This window comes from Macrotis lagotis, chromosome 4 (assembly GCF_037893015.1).
Source record: "Macrotis lagotis isolate mMagLag1 chromosome 4, bilby.v1.9.chrom.fasta, whole genome shotgun sequence".
Taxonomy (NCBI): Eukaryota; Metazoa; Chordata; class Mammalia; order Peramelemorphia; family Peramelidae; genus Macrotis; species Macrotis lagotis.
This window is the reverse complement of record NC_133661.1, coordinates 240,229,401-240,251,670: the sequence shown is the minus strand read 5'-3', so window position 1 is coordinate 240,251,670 and position 22,270 is coordinate 240,229,401. Positions and strand designations below refer to the sequence as shown.

General features: G+C 35.1%; 1 protein-coding gene across 1 annotated transcript in view; it reads right to left on the bottom strand.

The window, feature by feature from the left end:
• Positions 1-17,134: 17,134 nt before the first annotated feature.
• SEL1L (SEL1L adaptor subunit of SYVN1 ubiquitin ligase) overlaps positions 17,135-22,270 on the bottom strand; it is a 71,693-nt gene continuing 66,557 nt past the window's right edge. The window contains exon 21 of the mRNA XM_074235588.1: positions 17,135-21,423. Coding sequence (XP_074091689.1) covers positions 21,217-21,423 — 207 coding nt within the window. The 3' untranslated portion in view covers positions 17,135-21,216. The remainder of the gene's footprint in view (positions 21,424-22,270) is intronic.

Sequence of the window (22,270 nt, the reverse complement as noted above, 5' to 3'; positions counted from 1 at the left end):
GGTAAAGTGAGACTGGTGACTTAATATAGTACCCCCTCCCTCAAATCTAGTTCATGAGCATGTCATGCCATCATCTCCCTGATGCCATGATCTTTTTCAAGAATGAAGTACAAACAACAACAGTATCTAAGATAGAATTTGAACTTAGTTTCTCCTAACACCAACTGGAATACTCTATCCACTACTCCACCTAACTGCTCCTCTTTCTGGGCATTTTCAGAAGTGTCCTTCATACACAGAATTCTCTCCCTCTTCATCTCTTCCTCCTGATTTCTGATTTTTTAAAGACCCTGAAGAAATTCTGCCTTCTATAAGAAGCCTTCCCCAATCTACCTTAATACTAGCGTCTGTCCTCTGTTGATCAACTCCAATTTATCCTGTATAGCTCTTGTCTAATATACACTTGTCTGCGGGTTGTCTCTTCCATTAGACTGTGAACTCCTTGAGAGCAGGGACTGCATTTTGCCTTTTTTTGTATCCCCCAAAACTTAACACAGTGTGTTGGGTCCATGTGCTCAGTAAATATTTAGTGTTTGACTTGTTCACTGACTAGAGAAGGGAGTGGCCAAGAGTGGATTCAAAGATTGATCTAGAGAGAAAAAAAGAAACTAATAAACTGGATCTTAATATTTATTTTGTTTTATTTTAAAAATAAAAATGTTAAAATTACCTTACATTATCTTTTTTAAGGTTTTTTTTTTTGCAAGGCATTTTTGCCTTACATTATCTTAAAAAAAAAAAAGAGTACTATAGAAGTCAGCAACTACACCTTGCCTGGACCTCCGTCTAGAAAAATCTACTTGCAGTTGGGTAAGTAGATATTTGGTGCCCTCTAATGGAGACAGTGTTGATTACAAGGAAATGTCAAGAAAATTTAATTATTTAGGCAATTATTGAATTATTTAGAAATAATGATTTTACACGAACAGAATCCATTTGGGTCGGGGAGTAAGGGCAGAATCTACAGGATCTATAAACTACAGGGAAGATATTCAGAGCCTCTGTAAGCCAGTGGAATTTTTAAAGAGGTTTGGGAAAAGAGGTTGGATTAGGGCTGCTAATCTATCTGGTATATTCTAATCTATATGGTATATTCTTTGACTTATTTCCTGGATACCAATAGAAAAATAAATAGGTCCGTGTTTAGTGAAAGTTACAAAGTTGGTAAGGAGAGGGCAGATAGAGTCCTACTTAAAGGATGGTTTTAATGCAAGAAGGTAAGGAGTTCAGCATTTGATAGGATAAAAAATTGGTCAGTTTCCCATTCTTATGCTTTGATCAGAGTAGAAGTTTGTGAAAAAAAATCTTAATTTCAAAACAATTCTCTTCCTTTACATATGGGCAATAAATAAAGTTCAATTAAATTAAATAAATTTCAAGAGCCTGCTATGCATATTATACTTTTTTAAGTCCCCTTTTAAAACTTTTATGCATTTCCTAAGTGCTTTCAAAAATTCTACTGGGTATCCTGAGTATTTTCTTTATTTAAACTCTGTTAATCCTGCACTTAGGTATACTTTAAGAATTTGTTAATATAATATCATTATTCCAAAATACAAAATATATAATCACTGGCAATTTTTAGAAACAATTACTTCTATGAAAGTCATTACTAGGTCACAATAGACAGTTGTCTATAGCAATGAACTATAAAATCATTTGTTAATGAAAATACAAGGCTCTTTCCATTTCTTTCATGGTAGTCAACAAACCTTAGAATAATTGAATACTAGAGTTGGAAAGGATTTTGAATTTGAATTTGAAATCATATAATTAAATGACATTTTACAAGTGATAGAGCTGAGGCCTTAAGATGCTATATGACTTAACTAATGTTATATGACTAGTTAGAGAGGAACACAACTGGAGCTAGCATAAAGATCCTCTAATACTTCACTAAAGCATGCTGCATCTCCTTAATACTTCCGCATCTCTTCTTTCCTGAATTTTTGAATCTGTATTTCATGGAAGACCCAGTCAGATTGAGAAATAAGAGTTATTGATTAAATATATCTTTGAAGGAGGAGTAGTTGAAGATCAAGGAACTTTAACAGCCATAATGGTATACATTTGACCCCTTGTCATCTTGTTAGATGCCATAGCTAACTAAGCATGGTGGAGCTAAAATTCTATTTAATTCAAACAAACAAGAGTTTATTAAATAATACATGAAGGCTCCATGTTAGGTCAGAAAGGACTTAGGGGGTGGCTAGGTGGCGTAGTGGATAAAGCCCCGGCCCTGTAGTCAGAAGTACCTGGGTTCAAATCCAGTCTCAGACACTTAATAATTACCTAGCTGTGTGGCCTTGGGTAAGCCACTTAACTCCATTTGCCTTGCAAAAAAACCTAAAAAAAGAAAAAGAAAGGACCTTCAAAATCACTTTTTTTAAATTTACAGCTTTAACACCTTTTACAGATTAAGAAACCAAGACATTAAAAGCTTAAATGATTTTATATAAAGATACACAAATTGAAAAATAGCAGAACTAAAGCTTGAATCTAGGTCTTATAACTTTTAGAATTTTCCAGAGTATCTTGACAGCCTCTACCCTTCTTCATAATCTATTTGCATGAAATTAATTGTGTCCTTTTCTGCATTTACATATTATTGGATCTTACCCAAGGCATACTGGCACAATGGACAGAGCACTGGATTTGGTAATTAGAAGATCTAAAATTGATTTCTACATTCTTATTATCTGTGTGACCTTGAATGAGTCACTTCAATTTTGTGAACCTTGGATTTCATATCTATAAAATAAGAAGGATTATATATTTGCATACATATCTCACAGAGCTGTTATGAGTTGAGATATAACTAAAGCTGAGTCACTGGAACTTTACCCTATTCATTCATTCATTTATTTATTTGTTTATTCATTCATTCATTCATTCATGTATATATTAGGTTGCTGATGTTGTTGCTCCTGCTGTTGTTGATGGTGTTCTTGTTATTTTGAAGAATTTCTATCTCTCTAAGCTGGAAGTACAGTGGCCACTCATAGGTCTGGATTATAAAATAATTTGTTAATGAAATGATTACAAGGAAATGTCAAACTTTTAAAAATCATTTAGACAATTCTTGAATTATTTAGAAATAATGAGTTTCATATTAACAGAATCTATATGGGAAGGGGAGTAAGGGCAAAATCTGAATGGATCCTGCTCTATTTTTTTGGATCTAGACTGATTGACACCTCTTGCTAGATCCCTCCTTTCTAGGACTCACCATATTGGTTCTGGACTTAGTGCAGAAACCCAATCAACTTTAGTCTGACTACAGCTTAGCATTCCTAAATGCAAAAATACATCACTCTCAGACTCTCCCAAAAATTGGGGATTATAGATGTGATCTACTATACCAAGCATTTTGCTACATTTAGAGTAATGCATGGTATTAGGGCACATTTCTTATTTCCAAGCCCCAATCATATCAACACTGTCTCCTTCAACAACAGAGACAATTCCTAGAATCTGAAGGCACACTTCCAGTATCCCCCTTCTAGTACCAGACAGTTCTTCAGTAGCATTGAAACCTTGTGTGTCCTTAGGTAGGTTTATTACTCTCCAGATGTCACCTCAACTAGCCTCCTCCTCCTTCCTGCCTCTTATCCCAGGTGCAACAACTGGTTGGCTTTGGAAATTGTAAACTGTAGAGTGCTATAGCAATGTGAACTAGTATTAGTGTAATTCTGGGAAGTGAGAGAGAGGTGGGAGAGTCCTAAATTATACCCCATCTACCCTTAATTTATTTCCTGCAAGATTCCTAAGGTCTTTTCTTCTTTAGTTGGCTAACTTAAAAACTTCAAAGAATCTCCCTTAATTCTGTTATGAAATATATTAATTTCAAAGCTCTCTGGGAGTCTCATGATCAACAAAAGATAAATACCAATTAAGTAAGTCTTGGGCTTCTTCAGTGACTGTACCTCTCACCTCTGTGATAATAAGGGCTATCTTCCAAAGCTCCAGTGGGGACACTTCAGCTCAAAAAATATATTTCTTCTGAATCCAAATGTGACCATGGGGAAAATACCAAACTATGTTTTCACCTCTCTGGCTAAGCAGTAAAATCCATTGTGTTTTTTGTTATATCATTCTGCTCTTCTAATTTGGATATCAAAATGCTGATACTGCCAAACTACGAGCCTTTTCCAAATACTATGTCAATAGATAGAGAATTGAAAACATAATAACATGAGTAGAAATAAGAAACACTTCTACAGGCAACTTGCCTGGGTCATAAGAGGGTAAAGAAGTAGATTATGGATTATTGTCATATACTTTTTTTTAATGCCTCTTTGTAATGCTTCCTACAGACCACTAGGCAATTCATTTAAAAAAAAAAAAGAGCTTCATTAATCAGATTTTACTAAGAAATGTTTAGGGTAGTACAGAGAAAAGATAGGGGAAACCCAGTCAGGTAAACATTTCATATCTTGAAATAAATCTGCTTTAAGGTATTGGAAGGAAGGAAGGTGGGTGGGGAAAGTTACCCCAGTTTTCCTTTCACTGACATTTAAATCTTTAATCCTTCATTAAGCCCAGTAATATGTATGCTTTCAAATCAAAAATATTTTTCTTAGTTGCCTGGTTTTATATCTATATTGAAATTCATTAGTAGAAAAAATATTTTATCCCAAGAAGCTGTAGTTCTGTGAAAACTTTGTATTTGTAATGCAAAGCTGTTGTTCAATTGTACCCTGTTTTTCCTGACCCCAGATGGAATTTTCATGGCAAAGATACTGGAGTGGTTTGCCATTTTCCTTCTCTATCTCATTTTACAGATGAGGAAACTGTGGCAAACAGAGTTAAGTGACTTGCCCAGGGTCGCACAGCTAGTAAATATCTGAGGACAGATTTGAACTCAGTAAGATGAGTCTTCCTTACTCCAAGCTCAGTGTTCTATCTATTGCACCACTTAGCTGCCCTTGGAGCCCTAAGAGCCTTTGAAACCCTATGTTCAAATCTCAATTCTTATACTTAGTACAATGGAGAAGTTTCAGGGGCTGGATGAGTGGGCTCTAATTTCTTTTTTTGGTGTCTAGATTGCTGGCATTGGAGTCAAATCCTGCCTCAGATACTTGCTAGGATTGTGTCACTTAATTTCTCTCTTATACTTTTTTCATCTAGAAAATGGTCATAATAGAAGTATTTACCTCACAGAGTTGTTATGAGTAGCTAATTAAATAACATATGCAAAATGCTTTGCAATCCTTAAAGTTCATATTAATGCTACCTATTATTGTTATTGTTGTTATTTTTAAAATCCTGTGACGTGGAGTAATTCATTTAGAGATATAAAGAGAGTAAGATATGAAGGGAGTAAGCATAAATTAAATTAAGAAAGATTATAATCATGTCATGTCATTGTATTTTGAAGTCACAGTTAACTGAATATTTGGCCTATAATTTAATGAATTGCTTTACATGATTTGGTATCTTTCAGAGTTTAAATTCAGTGTAATTCAACATAAATCTTAAAGGCCCAGGATTTAAAAGTAATTAATCTGATTCAAAAGGAAATTAAGTTAAAGACAAAAAAGGATTTTGGCAAAAGTCTTAAACATGTTGATTATTATAATTAATTTAAAGGTAGCATATCTTTCTGGACCCAAGACCATGTGAAATCACTATAGTTTTGAAATCAATGGGAGAAATGACATGGGTAGAAAGAGGAACAGAAATTACTGCAGGTAAATGATAAGAAAGGGATTTATTTGAGAGGGACTAAATTTAAAACCACTTAGATTTTTTTTCTTGCTTACTGGTGCACTGGAATAACTCCTACAAGAAACAAATATATAGAAATATCTATATGCATGTATTACTAGCTATAGTATATATTCTTTAGCATATATTAGTTTTTTCTTCTCCTTGCCCTAGAATAATAAATTCCTTCAAATTATAAAATACACATATATGTCTGAATAGACCCATATATTATTGGCTTTTAGTATACATTATTTAGTATAAGTTTTTTCTTACTCTAGAACAATGAACTCTTCCAAAGAACAAATACATACCTGTATACATTTATAAGCATATTATTAGTTTTTCAGTATATATATATTAATTTTTTTGCTTACTCATAAACTGGAATAATAAACTCCTCCAATAACAAATACACACATATATAAGTGTGTACATATGTGAATCCTATTAGATTTTAGTGTACAGGATTTAGCATATATTTTTGCCTACTCATACACTAGAATAATGAGCTCCTCTAAGAACATATATATATATATATATATATATATGTGTATACTCATATGTACAGCATTAGTTTGTAATACATATTATTTTTTCTTGCTTGCTTATGCTTTAGAATAATGAACTCCTATAAAGAACAAATATATACACACATATATGTACACATATATGCATGTACATATTACCCACAATTTTTCCCTAATATAGCATGATTATGGGGGGAATTGAAATCCTGCTTGATGAAGTGGAAAGCTTAACATAAGACATTAAGTATCATTTTGTAGATATCTCTGAGATATGGTGTGTTGGGAGCCACAAATGAACCTTTGCAATATCTTGTTCAAAAGAAAAAGAATAGGGGTGGCTAGGTGGCGCAGTGGATAAAGTACTGGCCTTGGAGTCAGGAGTACCTGGGTTCAAATTCAGTCTCAGACACTTAATAATTACCTAGCTGTGTGGCCTTGGGCAAGCCACTTAACCCCATCTGCCTTGCAAAAAAAAGAAAAAGAATAGTTAGAAGTAATGGCAGAGGATCCCAGAGGGTTTTCTTTTTTTAATCTCATGAATTCAAGAGTCAAAGATAATGGAGAATATTTAATATTTAGGGACATTCATTGTGTCATTAGTAATTCCCTGGACAAAGGAGGATGTGTTGCTATATCTTTTTATCATGTAAAATTCCTGTTCATGTCTTCATAAATTTTTCTCTAAGTAGTCATCAGAAGCACTGGAGACATTCCTTAAGCACAAGACTTGGCTATGACACTCTTCTATTCAGTAAATAGGGCATTCCATCTCTTATCTCTGTACCTTTTGACCAAATTGCCCCAGGTCTGGAATGTATTCCCCCTTCACCTTTGCTTCTTGAATCTCCAGTTTATTTCAAAGCTCAATTCTAGCATCATCCCCTACATGATCCCTATCCTGATCCACTCAACTGTATTAATATCTCCCTCCTAAATTTACCTTGTATTCATGAATGTATATTTTGTACACATTTATGTGTATACAGGATATCTTCTATGATAAAATGTTTTGAAGGTAGAGACTACTTCATTTTTGTCCTTGTATTCCATTTATGTTGACTGTGATACTAGGAGAACTGATGTATTACTCCAGCTGTCTATTTTTTTGTCTCATTCTTAATACATGTCTGATTTATCTTCTTTCATTATTGTGCATGATTTGTCTATGACTTCTCACTTGCCAGTGATTGCCTGTCAAGATTATTTTTGTTGCCCTTTGGGTTATTTGTAATTTTGTTTCTTCAAAGAGCAGGGAATATTTTATGATTTGCTGCCACATACTATCACATGGAAAACATCGCTGTTGTTATCTAGGCTCTTGCAATAAAGAACAGTTTGGGATTACTGAGTGCACTATGCAGTTCCATAAATTTGATGGAGCATCATCTCTTCCTTTTATTCAATTCTGTGCCTAACTCATTATTCATGAGTGTCATTTTGGTAGTGTGATGGAAAGTGTGATGGAAAGAATGTTCTATTTCGAGTAAGAGGAAGTCGAGATTTAAGTCCTGATCCTATATGCCTATGTGCAAATCTGAGAAAATTTAGAAGTGTGGTGCTGGCTTCAAATAATCCAATTTTATTAACAAAGGGAACCACCTGGAGCACTCCACTGTCAATAGACAATCTTTTTATTTGGACTTTGATAGGAAAATTTCCAAGATTAATGTGTACCTTAGTGAGTATTTATTTCTCCATGGATTCTGCAACACACTTTTAAAATCTAGAGTTGCGTATCTGAATCTTTAGTGTCTCTCAATAGTAAATAAGCATTTGCTAAATACTTACTATGTGACAGACACTGTGTTAAGAACTGGATATAGAAGGAAAGACAAAAGACAGAACTTACCCTCAAGAATCTCACAGTTTGTTTACTTGTCAGATTTATGGAATGGTAAACAGTTTGTGACCAAGGAAGAGATGGAGAATATCATTAAAAACAAATTAGATAATTTTGATTACATTAAATTAAAAACAAACAAAACCATTGTAACCAAGATCAAAAGTAATGTAGTAAATTGGGAAACAATTTTTATAACTAGTCTATATGACAAAGGACTCATTTCTAAAATATATGGAGAATGGCGTCAAATTTATTAAAACAAAAAAGCTATTCCCCAATTGACAAATGGTCAAAGGATATGCAAAGGCAATTTACAGATTGAGGAAGAAATCAAAGCTATCCATAGTCATATGAAAAATTGCTCTAAATCATTACTGATTGGAAAAATGCAAATTAAAGTGGCTCTGAGATACCATCTCACATCTATCAGATTGGCCAATATGACCAGAAAGGACAATGTTCAATGTTGGAAGGGATGTGGGAAATCTGGGACACTAATAAATTGTTGGTGGAGCTGCAAACTCATCCAACCTTTCTGGAGAGCAATCTGGAACTATGCCCAAAAGGCAATAAAAATGTGTATACCCTTTGATCCAGCAATATTACTACTATATACCCTGAAGAGATCTTGGAAAAGGGTAAAAATATCACTTGTACAAAAAAATATTCATAGCAGCCCTGTTTGTGGCAGCAAAGAATTGAAAATCAAGTGAATGACCATCAATTGGGGAATGGCTGAACAAATTGTGATATATGTATGTTATGGAGCAGTGTTATTCCATTAGAATCAAGAATGATGGGATTTCAGAGAAGCCTGGAAAGACTTGCATGAACTGATGTTGAGTGAGATGAGCAGAACAAGAAGAACATTGTGCATCCTAATAGCAACATGGGGGTGATGGTAAACTTTAATGGATGTGCTCATTCCATTAATGCAATAATCAGGGATAATTTTAGAGCAACTTCGATGGAGAATACCATCTGTACCCAGAGAAAGAACTGTGAAGTTTAACAAAGACTAGTCTATTACCTTCAAGTTTTTTTAAAAAGTGTCTTTTGTACTATATAATTTTGCTATCTCTAATGTTTTATTTTCTCCTGAAGGACATGATTTCTCTCCCAACACATTCAATTTCCATCAATGTATAGCATTGAATCAATGTAAAGAATATCAGACTAATTCTGTGGGGGATGGGGGAAGGGAAGGAAGGGTGGAGGAAAAATTATAAAATTCAAAACCCCACAGAAAATGATAGGTAGATGGCGACTAGGTGGAGTAGTAGATAAAGCACTGTCCTTGGAGTCAGGAGTACCTGGGTTCAAATCCGGTCTCAGACATTTAATAATTACCTAGCTGTGTGGCCTTGAGCGAGCCACTTAACCTCATTTGCCTCGCAAAAACAAACCTAAAAAAAAAAAAAGAAAGATAACGTGTATACACACACACACACACACACACACACACACACACACACACACACACACACATTTAATAGGGAGAGAGCAAGTAGGAAAAAGCCTGCATGAAGAGGATGGTACTTGAGGAAGGAAGGCAAAGGATCAAGCACCTACTATTTGCCAGACAATGTGGAAAGCACTTGATAAATATGAATTCATTTAATCCTCACATTAACCTGTGAAAAAAAGTGTTTTTATGATCACCTTTTTCTAGGGAGAAAACTGAGACACAAAGTGATTATGGGACTTATTCAGGATCCCACAGCTAGTAAGTTTCTGAGGTTGGATTTGACCTAAGTACTTCCCAACTTGGAAGCCAAGGCTTTGTGCACCAATTAGCTGAACTGAGTTTTGAAAAAAATAAGATATTCTAAGGAGCAGAGATGAAAAGGAATGTCAAAATTTGGTAACTGATTAGATATATGGGGTGAGTGAAAGGGAGAAGCCAAGCATACTGCTAAGGGTACAAATCTGGGGAGACTTAAAAGATGGCAATGATGTCAACAGAAGTTGATAGGAGGGAGAAGTTTGTAGGAAAGATAAGTCCAGTTTTTGACATTTTGAATTTGAGATCTCTGGTTTATCTGACTTGAATTGTATAAGAGGCAATTTTTGATTCAGGACTGAAGTTCAGGAGAAACTTGGGCTGGATATGTATGACAGTACTATGGGAACTGATGAAAAGGAAGAAGTGAAGAGAGCCTAGGACAGGAACTTAGAGTGTGATATATTGATGAATCAATAAAATAGAGCAAGAAAAAACATTCAGAAGAATAGTAAGAAAGAATAGTAAGTTTCATGAGAAGAAAGCATCCAAGAGGAGAGATCAGTCACAGTGTCAAATATAGCAGATGATTAGAATGATGAAGACTGAGAAAAGGCCATCAGTTTGGGTAATGGAGACCTTTGGTAACTATGGAGAGAACAGCTTCATTTGATGCCAGACTGCAAAGGACTGAGGAGTAAATAAGAAGAGAGGAATGCTGCTAAAGTAGATAGATTTTGCAAGGAGTTTGCAAGCAAATAGGAGGAGAGATTATAGGAAAATTGCTTGACAGAATGATGAGGTCTAGTAAAGGTTTTTAAAGCATATCTGTAGCCTATAATGAAAGAACTAGTAAATAAGGAGACATTGAAGGTTTGAGATTGGGGGTGGGAAAAGTGCAACGGGGAGTGGAATCTTTTAGATGAGAGGGAATGCAGTGGGTAGAGCACCAGTCCTAAAGACAGAAGTACCTGAATTCAAATCTGACCTCAGACACTTACCACTTTACTAGCTGTGTGACCTTGGGCAAGTCTCTAAACCTTGATTGCTTCAAATCCAGGGGCATCTCCAGTTGTCCTGATCCATATCTGACCACTGGACCTAGATGATTCTGGAAAAGGAGACTGGTGATTTAACACAGTGCCCCCTCCCCCCCATCCAAATTCTAGTCCATGTCATGGCATCACCACCCTGACATCATTGTCATCTTCAAGAATGAACAAACACCACCAGCAGCAGCAGCAGCAGCATCATTGAAAAAGAGAAAAAGGAGGTATGAGAAGTTTGAAGGGGAAGGAATTTGAGAGAGAAAATGTCTAGGAGTAAGGGAAATTTCTTTATTATGGAATAGGAAGTCCTAAGGCACAGAGAAGGAGGCGTAGTTCTTGGAGTGAGATATAGGGATGATGAGAGAACAGGAGTGATTAATATAGTGTGAACAAAACTTCCACCAAAGTATACCTCAAGTCAATTTAACAGTTGAAAGGGTGCTTAGAGGCTACTCCTGTGATAGTAAAACAAAACAAAGGCTTGCCTTCTAATTGTTTCAATAGGCTCTCCAGATATACCTTTGCTTTGAAAGTTTTTAGATGCTCCTTTTGTGGGAAAATGTCTCCCACCTCCTTCACTTCTTCCTGAGTTCCCCCCTTCCATACTTTATCCCTTCCCATCCTACCTGAGCCATTGTGCCTTTCTTTGCTTGGACAAGCCAGAGGTGAAGTTTCACATCACACCTCTGAATGACTGGCAAGACTATTTAATGACTATAGTAACATCTTCCCCTCTCCTCCCGCCCCCCCCCCCCCCCCCCCCCCCGAGGCCTAGACCCTGTGACTTAGAGAAATAGCATTAAATGTGTTGGTTAACCTAATTCAGTTTTGCTCATTCTTAAGGCCAAAGTGCCTGTTAATTTTTGCCCCCTATTAGGTAGGACAAACTCTGGGAAGAGGAACACATATTTATTTCAATAAATCAAAACTTCAAACTCTTCATTAGGGGGAAGTGTTCTCAATAGGGATAGGGAGAGGATAGGGGAAAGAGTGGGTGGCAGAAGAACAGTGAAAGCTGACAGAATTCGTAGGGTGTTTCAGAGGACATACTAGCTTGCTGGTGTAGTTGTAAAAAAGCTGGAGTTGATTCCAGGTTTTCCTGACTCTAAGGCTGGCTCTCTATCCCCGGGCCATTTCATCTCTCAACTTGTTTAAGTATTACAGCTATTTGTTGTTCTTCTAATTTGATATTTACTTGACCTTTACTTTCTGCAAGCAGCACTAAATGGATTCCAAAAAAACACTCTGACTAGTCATTTTCTGCTGTTTTTTTTTTTAATTACAGTCATCCTCTCTACATCTTGGGGGTTAGAAGCACAGTGTTTTCCAAAATCTGTAAAATTAGCATAAATCTTTTTGTCCCTTCCTTCATATGAGGGAAGAAGACTGAACTTTTTTTTTCTTTTTCTTTTATGGGATATTTACAATAACATTGTAAAATTTGGATTATTTGATCCTAGGTTGCATTATACATAAATTTTATGCATATCTGAATTTCTCAACTTTTTCTGTGTTTGTTTGTTGGCCTTTTCAGGTTTTCTGAAGTTTCTGCAATACTCCCCACAAATTCTCATTTAATTTCTTCTGTCAATCTGTGATATATAGAAACTGCAATGAGAAAAGACAACATGTGGAAAGGGTAACCATTTCACTCAATAGTTACTATATTTTGTACCTTCCAATTCTCTTCTTCAAAAAAGTATTCATGATGAACTTTTGGGTAAAAGTAAAAGAAAGAAATAGAAGTGATATCAATTGGAAGAGACCTCAAATTCCATTCACAAGTGGAAGGAATGCTCAAAGGTAGACATTTGATCTCTGCTTGAGGATCTTCAAGGAGGGGAAACTGGCTATCTCTTGAGAGAGAGGCCATATTGTTGTAGTTATCAGGATAAAGATGATGTTTTCCTGAAACATCACATAATAGCAAAGAAACAAGATAATGTAATTATATTGAAAGTTTCATTCTGGCCTTGGGCAAGCCACTTAACCCCATTGCCTTGCAAAACAAAAAAACCCCAAACAAAAAAGAAAGTTTAATTCTGCTATAAACAGAAAATTCAATAAATTCTTGGCTTGCTGACAGTTTTATCTCTCTGAAGTCAGAGAAAGTGATGATTTAATCTGTTATTTTGGATGAATTATGAAGTGGGAAATGAATAAGTGTTTATGTAGCAGCTACTATATGCTAGGCAATGTGCTAAACATTTTTACAAATATCTCAATTGATCTTCACAATTACCCTTTAAGAAGATTATTCCCATTTCACAGTTGAGGAAACTGAAGTGAGGAGTTAATTTGTCCACGATCAAGCAACTACTAAGTGTCTGCAATTGGATTTGAATCCAGTGTTTCCTGTTTCCTGGCTCAGAGCTCTATCCACTATATCACTAGTTGTACTGTAAATAGAAATAGAATATGTTGGTAAAGTTAAAGTATTGTCTATATGGGGAGAAAGGGACAGTGTCATTGTAGAGTTCATAACTGACAAGAATGGGAAGACTGTGACATAATAGCAAGATCCTAGATTTATGACTTTACTATTAATACTCAGTTAAAGTTTGATGTTGAGATGAAATGAGGGACAAATGAGCATTTAAATAATTAACAAGAGGAGGCATATTTTGCCCTAACACAGGATTCAGGGCAACACAGGATACTTTGAACATGGTCCCCTCTTGCTTCTTCATTTGGAAACTCATTTGGTCATTGGGCAAGATATGGTAAAGAACATAGATTCATTTGGGCTTCAGAAATTCACCAAGTCAGAGTAATCATGACTACATATGAATGCAATTTTTTAATGCCCTTAAGTGATGAGGAAGCTGCAAAAGGGAAAAACTAACTGGTTGTCAAAGGAGGGTGGGAAGGTGGGGATGGCTAAGACATTTTGTGGGAACCATTGGTAGATGTTAATCTAATCACAGTCTAATAAAGCCTTTGCACCTTAAAATGTTTTTATCATAATATTTTTATTTAGTCACTAAAAACTATGACCTTAGCCTTTCTGACTGTTATTTCCCAAATTCTAATTATTATTATAGATGATGAACAGCAAGTGATCTAAATCACTCTCTAAACCTTATTCTCTCCCTCTCCAAGAAAAAAAACAAAAGGAAACTTATAAGGAAGTATCAAATTCTGTTTCCTGAGAGTCCATCTGGGTGGAAGACCAAATATGGTTATTTACCAGTAATTTTCAAAAAAATTACTAAACTTTTTCCTTAGATTCTTCCTTGTACTTCCTTATAACTCACGAGTCCCATTATTTCTTCCCTAGCTCTATCAAACAGCTAGATAGTACAAGTAGATAGAGTTTTGGAACTGGCTCAAGAAGTACTGAGTTCAACAGTCTTAGATACTTTAGATATTTAGATACTAATTGTGCAATTGTGGGCAAGTCACTTTGCTATTGTCTGTCTCTGCAGAGTCCTGATCCTTAAAAAGGGGATAACAATAGGAGCAACCTCCAAGGGTGTTGCAAGGATAAAATGAGGTAATAGAATGCTATATACATGAGGTTATTATTTTTAGAAACTATCTTGTTTGCTTCTAGGGTGCTAAATCTGGATTGACTCAGTTTTCCATCCCTTAGCACCCTAATTCTTAGTAGTAACTAAATGAAAAGAGAAATGTTTATGATCTGAGCTATCCTAGACTCCTATTTTCAGCATTTTTGACTGGGAAGGATATACTATGGAAGACAATTACAGAAAGCAGATGTACCTGTCTATGTCCCTATACTTGAAAAAGCTTTCTGTTGCTGCTACCCCACCAGGTGAATCTTTGGAAAGTACCCTAAGATTGGGGGTGTCAGGCCTGTGGTTCAGTGAAGTGCTAATCCTTTGAGATTATAAAAGTACTATAGCTATCATATTAGGAAGGCTAGGACTTAAAGAGTTGAGCCTAATGAAAAGTATGCAAGGTGGGGGGCAATTAAAAAAGTACTTTTACCCATGTTTGAGAAAAAGATTAAGAATGGGAAAAACCCAGTTGCTTGGGGGAGAATGCTGACTTTAACCTCTGTCAAGGCAAATTATTTTCATACCAAAAAGAATGGAACATACTTGGTTAAAAAGGAACCAAAAAAAAAATTAAAAAGGAACCAAATTTCAACATACAGGAATACTGAGAACATTTAGCAATATTAAATGACTTTGTTTCCTAGAATGGAAGAAATTTACATTGGATGAAAGAACTTGAAGATAAATCCATTGTTTGTAACTTTAGAGTAATCTTGACAAAGGATGTGTGCTAGAAGACTGGAAAAAGACAAAATGTTCTGAATCTAAGAGGGGGAAAGGGTAGATTCTGCAAATTATCATCTGATAACCTTGATACCAATTCCATGCAAAATTCTAGAATAGAGTTGATGAAGTCAGAAAACCTAGTAGCCAGTGGAGATACTAGAGTGTTTGACATTTCCTTTTCCATCTCATTTTATAGATTAGGAAACTAAGGCAAATAGGGTTAAGTGACTTGCCTAGGGTCACACATTTGCTAAGTTTGATGTCAGATTTGAACTAAGCCAGATGTGTGTTCCTAAATACAGACTCTGCTCTGTGTCACCTACCTATTCCTCATCTTTATAGAAGGAAAAGACAAGTAAAGTCAGCTGAGCCTTGAGGGCAGCTTTAGATTCCAGGAGCCCTCTTTCATTTAAATCTGATTCACTTGCAAGTCATGGTGTCACATTCCTGAAATTTTAGTCCTTTTTGAGAAGGACCAACAACAACCTGTGAGCCTAGCAGCTGCCCCACTTAGGGACTCAACTGGCCAGTGCCTTTTAGGAAGGTAAATTTTGATTGCTGAAACCTCACAAGATATCTTGGAATTTACAAGCCTGATTTCTTTCTTAAGGTCCATGCCTTAAACCCAAATCGCTCTGGCTATCATTGCATGACCAATAATAGTCCATCCTAAGCCTCACTTAGTACAGGATTTAGAGATGAGGAAGTACTTTCTGGATATGGGAGACATACACGGAACAGTAGTTGTATTTAAGGAACATTAAAAAAGTCTCATCTGACTAGACTGCAGTATATGTAAGAATAATGTGTAATAAAATTGGAAAGGTAGGTTGGAGTCAGGCTATAAGGAGCTTTAAATACTAAACAGAAGAATCTAGTTTATCCCAGAGGAAATAAGGAGGGGAACAATGTGGTCAGACTAACAACTTTAGAACAACTAATCACTTTCTAAAGCTTGTGGAAGAGACTTGGGAAAATGAAACATTATGTAACTATTGCAATACTCCAAGTGAGAAATTATTAGAGGGCTGGAGTTAGAATTTGAGGACCTGGGTTCTAATCCTGCCTTACTTGCTATGGTTTACTGAGACACTAGGTGATTTTAGGCAAATTTCTTAACCTCTCTGGCCATCATTTCTTCATCAATAAATGATGGCCTTGGAGGTTCTTTCTGTCACTAAATATTTGATCCTCTAGTACTTTTTGGGGCCATAATCATATACCATAATTGAAATGGATCTCACCAGTAAAATCAAAATTCAAGTAGGAATGATATAACACATGAGAATATAGGGTTGTCCATCAGGCAATGCCCACTGGAACTGAGACTCCCAACTTGGGTTCTGTCTGTAGTTGGCAAGGAAGTCATGGTGTTTTATCAGCATCATACTTGGATTATGTTAGTTGCCTCTGTGGGAACCATTATGTAATTGTTGCCCATAGCTATACCTTCCCTTATAGCAAAAAGTATACTGGAAGTGAGGGTTAAAGATATCTATCCCTCTCTTTCTCTTCTACCATTCTACCTTACTATTGAGGGCTGTATTGCATTTAGTTCAGGTATGGCAATGGAATTTTTTTTTATACTCCAGGTGAACAATAAACCAGGATGTAATCTAGAGAGATGGATATATATCTATATATCTATATCTATATACACACACACATATATGTATATCTATATAGACATGTTTGTGTGATATGTGTGTATATATATGTATATGTATATATATATACACATATATATACACACACATATGTTTGTGTGTGTGTATGTGTATCTGCAGTCCTCTTAGCTGATCCAGGTCCTTAGAACAACTTATCAGATACAGGTGTTGAAGTTTGGTTGGGGGGAAGTGAAGGTCAGGAGCCAGAAGTGAATAAAAGAGTCAAATTGCCTGAAATTTGAATATGCTTTATCCCTCCAGGATCTTCTTAGATTCTAATGTTTCTTCATAAGATGTAAACAAAAAAAACCAAGAAATTTTAAATAAAAGTTATTAGGATAAGGTACATTACAGCACATAGGCTAACCAGGGGTGGAATCTTTATTTCACAAGATTCAAGATATAGTACAAAACGAATCTGTACATCTTTCTATTAACAGGATTTTTTTGTTTACACAATTATATTACACTTCACCAACCTTTATATTGCATTTTAAAAAATACAAAATAAATTTACAAAAAGTTTACCATGTTGTTTTTTCACAAAGCCAATTGATAATAGTTTAAGGTCTTTTATAACTTCTGCCTCCCCTATATATAATTAAATATATATCTATATATCTATATATATATATATATATATAGTGGTTATCTTGATCATACCAAACCTTGTAATTATTTTTGTATGAAATAGAACACAGAGTCAGTTCGTTTGTCTAAATAGGAAAATAATGGTACAAATAAGATTGCTTATATACACCTAATCTCCTTTAAATATACTAAATCTGAATTGTATTAGTGGAAACATACACTTTAGAATATATTTAAATTTTTTTCTTTACCTTGTTTTTAACTTTCTTGAAGATCAAAGAAGAAATTTATTGAGCATCTTTTCATTAAATATTACATATTTAAAGACCAGCGAGGGCCTTGGACAATATTGCATTTAGAAAACTTCTATTTCCATTTTAATTGGAAAATCAAATATAATGAAAAATTCTCATGGATAGAATCTTTTAAGTTCCATTTCTTTTGCTACTGTTATTTGTTCTATCCTTAAAGTCAAAATAATGTATAGTATACCTTAAACTCGTTTTCAAAAATTAACAATACCAGCTGGTGTGTGTGTGTGTGTGTGTGTGTGTGTGTGTGTGTGTGTGTGTGTGTGTGTGTGTGTTAGAGGGGGAATACAACATGGTTCATAATGCTCTAAAGGGACTGTTTTCCTTGACTACTTTGTTTTGAAATCTAAATCCAAAACTATATACAGGTGAAGGTTTTTTTTTTGTGAGAATGTAATTTATACATGCTACACACACAAACTGCTGTGGTATTCATTTTAAGACTATCTGCATGCAAGTCTGAGGAACTGGTTGGCAGAACAAAGATAAAAAGCAAGAAGGAAGAGGGATAAAGAAAAAAACCTATAATGACTTATTTTTAGCTTCCTAGAGGCATCAATAGTTCTTTAATTAAATAAAGCATCAGAGTTCACTAGATCTCTGGTGGAAATTTCCAAAATTTCCCAGTGGTATAAAATCAAATAGTTTAGCAGTAAAACAAAAAAAAGTCACATACTAACCTTTATCTGCAGAAAGGTTATAGATCCTCAAAAACATTAATGATTCACAATTTGATTTTTATACCGTTATGAATTTTTAGTAAAAGTCATTTGATCTCTCATCTCTTTGCCACTATATGTTAATCAAATGTGAAGCCTACTACAAAAATTGGGAGGAAAAAAGAAAAACCCAATACCACCACAGTAAAATAAAATGGATGATATGATACCTATACTCAAGAATCTGAAAAAGTTGGTAAACTAAATTCACAATAGTAAATCTGCTTAAAGTACTACTATTGTTCTCTTTCTCAGAAGAAGATACAATACAAAACGGATCAGGAGAGCATAAGATTATCATGGAGAAATGAAGCCATACTATTATCAGTTACCTATAAATTCTATTATTAAAACTCCTGAATCCCTGAGTTAGTTTAATGTCACTGACATTAACTAGCTTCTGCTACTGTCATTTTATTCAAATGGATGCCATTTGATTAGGTTAGTATTGAGTATTGTTTTAGGGGAAAAAAACTAAAACCAAACTTCTTTATCTCAGGAAAAAATAATGGGGCAAAGTCTACTCTCTTTCAAAGATTCTTAAAATATAGTAAATGAACTGAATTATCATAATAAACCTGCAGGTACTGACACCAGAGAAATTAGGAAATGAAGAGACACAGAGAAAGGGACATGGGATATTTTTTATTTTTATTTTAATCAAGGATATTGGGATATGGCAATTGGGGAATTGATATAAAATAATTTATTAAATGGTGAATAAGGCTGTGATTTGTCCATCAGGCCTTTATGTAATGAATATTCTGCATAACAGAATAGATTCTTACAGCAATACTAGAGAGGAAATGAAATAAAAATTCTAAGGGGAAACAAATTTGAAATTTAAGAGAGATTTTTTTAAAAGGCAAGTTACTAGAATTTATATTAATCTTAAAGTTTGGGTTTTTAAATAAATTCAATACTGTTCCATTCAAATCAAGTGTGATCACGACCTGGTTTCAACTTGCATTACACTGCAGCTACCTTTAGGGGGCATACAGGAAAGAAAGGAGCAGGGAGAACAAGGATGCACACAATATCACTAACACTCAAACTGATAAATTCAAGAGTGTGCATAAATTTTGTTAGCATTTAAAATCTGAACTTCACAAAGCAACCATTTTAACTTTTGAGGAGAAAAATTCCCTAAATTTCCCATCGTTAATTTAGAAGCAAACTCCCTGGAGGGGAAGTTTGCCAGTCAAGTTGGTAAGAGACGAGAAGTACAAAACTTCACCTGAAAATCTTGATGTTCCTTGGAGATAAAAATATTTCTGATAAAATCTATTTCTGAAAAAAATCTCAGTCCCAGAAACTAAAACCATGCCACAGTGGAAGCAATGAACTCTTTATGTATTACCACAGATAATGGCTATGGGAAAAGTGTCAAGTTTAGTGTGGAGTAAGCTGAGGTGTGCTGGGGAAGAAAAAAACCTGCTCAGGAAGCAGAACTATTGAAGTGCTCACATCTTTTCATAACAAAAATCTGGTGAAGTTTTTATTCATATTCATTTTCTCATCTTAAAACCAAAGTCTCTCAGGTTTGAGATCCCAGCCAGATTGAAGCTAGGGATACCATCAAGTGTCCCAATGTTCTCCTTGGGAAGATAGTAAAAAATAAGATAGCTAAGCAAGTGATTCAACTTTCAATGCAACTGACAAACCAGCAGAGGAGAGAATCTACCTTGAAAAATTTAAAAGGTTTTGGCTTTCTTCAACTGCTAAGGTAAGCCAAACTTTGATTCTCCTGTACATTTAAATTTAATATTCTACTGGTATTCACCATACACTGTTTCCTGGCAAAGATCTTTCACATTTAATGACTCAGGATATTGATTCAACTATCTCTGTGCTTGTGCAAAATGAAATGCAAGTGGAAAGAAATTCTGGAAGCAAATGCTTCAACTTTCATAAACCATGCCGAGTGTTTGATGTTGTATTCTGATTTCTCACATTTAGTTCATCTTCGGGTTCTTTATCACTGCTCTGTGTACCCAAAATAAACAAATTATACTTTGGTAGACCAATGGATGGGTATTGACATGTAGTAGAGCAAGGAAATGGTTTACTGTGTTAGAGATTTCCTTTTCTTATAAAGGAAATTCACATAAAACTTTTTAACATTAATTTTTCATTGATCTTTGGAGAAGAGAATTAAGCAGGATCCTAAGTAATTAAGGAGATGCTTGTAAAGTGTGACTAACACCAGGAATAAGGAAGTTCTTACCCTTCCCTTTTCAAAATAGTGTGAATATGTAGATATGTACACTTGCAATATGGATCAGTAAAATAATTTATCTCATTTATCACAGTTCTAGAACACTCTGACGACGTAATTTCTTTTTGCTTAAGACAAGTTCTGTTTTCAGACTTTCAAACATGTTAAAAGTTGAACTTGCTATTGGGTTTTCTTTTTGTACATTGATCAGTTTCTAGTGTCAGTGCATAAGACCTTTATATAGCTGATAGAAGGACTTCTGCATACCAAGAGAATGACCAACAGAACTTAAGAAAGACAGTTGGATACAGTAGACATTACTTTGAGTATCTCACATATGTTTTCAGGAAAAACTAAATGAAAGCCAATGAAAATTATTATTCCATATGGCACTGAAACAAACATTCAACTCAGTGTAGGTAAGAATTACTTATCCCTGAAAATAAAGGCATCAGATTCTAAGCAGCTTTAAGAATTAAATGCTTCTTTGTGCCTCTTTTGGGAGGTGGCCACTGATCCAAAGTCCTAATCACAATGCAAGTGTTCTCAACAAACAGATCCCATTCCTTCATGGTTGACGATGGTCAAGGTTCCACAGGGAAGCTGTTATTGAGGGGGCTGTTGTTCTCGTCGAGGCTCCTGTTGAGGGGGTGGGGCTGGCCGTGGCCCTGGAGGCCTCCGGATTGCTTGATGTTGTCTCTGCCTGTAAGCTATGACTGTTCCCAATAGTAAAGCGATGATAATCATGAGATAAATGTCCCACTCTGGTCCCAAAAGCTGGTCCATATCAAAGTAGGAGAAGATTTCTCGTATCTTAATAAAAATATAATATGTTACATTTACAGAATGTTAGAAGGAAAAGTATCAAAAATGCTGAGATAATACCAATAAACTATAATTCAATACTATATATTATTTATTAAAATGTTTGGTTTGAGGGAGTACTGTTACCTGAGTAATGAGGTATTTATTCTCCTCTGCATATGTGTCAGCTCTTTTTTGATAAAGAAAATTGGGCAGCTATACTATTTCTCAAGGGTAAGTAACAGAGAATTTCAAGATTTTGATAGCTGTCTTGGGTGAATTTTTTTTTAAATTTAAGGCAATGGGGTAAGTGACTTGGCCAAGATCACACTACTAGGCAATTATTAAGTGTCTCAGACTGGATTGAATTCAGGTCCTCTTGATAGGGCTGGTGCTCTATCCACTGTGCTACCTAGCTGCACCCAAATTTTTCTTTAGGGTTAAGTAAAACAAACCTCTTAAAAAATAACACCTTTATTTCTAGTCGAGAACACAAGGAGCAGCATGAAATAGTGCATGAAAAGCCAGACTTCAAATCAGGAAGACCCAGTTTCAAGTCCTGTCTCTGACATGAACCTTGTCTGTGTGACCCATAGGACAAATGCTCTAAGCAACTCACTAAGATAATCAATTGCAAAGAAGATGCCAAATGGAACTGGTAGAGGGAATTTCCTCTTTGGAAAATCCTTAAATCAATGAAATCATATCCCTATAGATATCTATTAGCCAGAGAACAATCTATGAAGTCTATGATACTTTTAAATGTGGAAATTACCCTCTACTTATTCTTACATGTGATCAGAGAACTGAAAGGGAACTATATTTGGAATTGGGATGATAATTCTTTGAAAAAGAT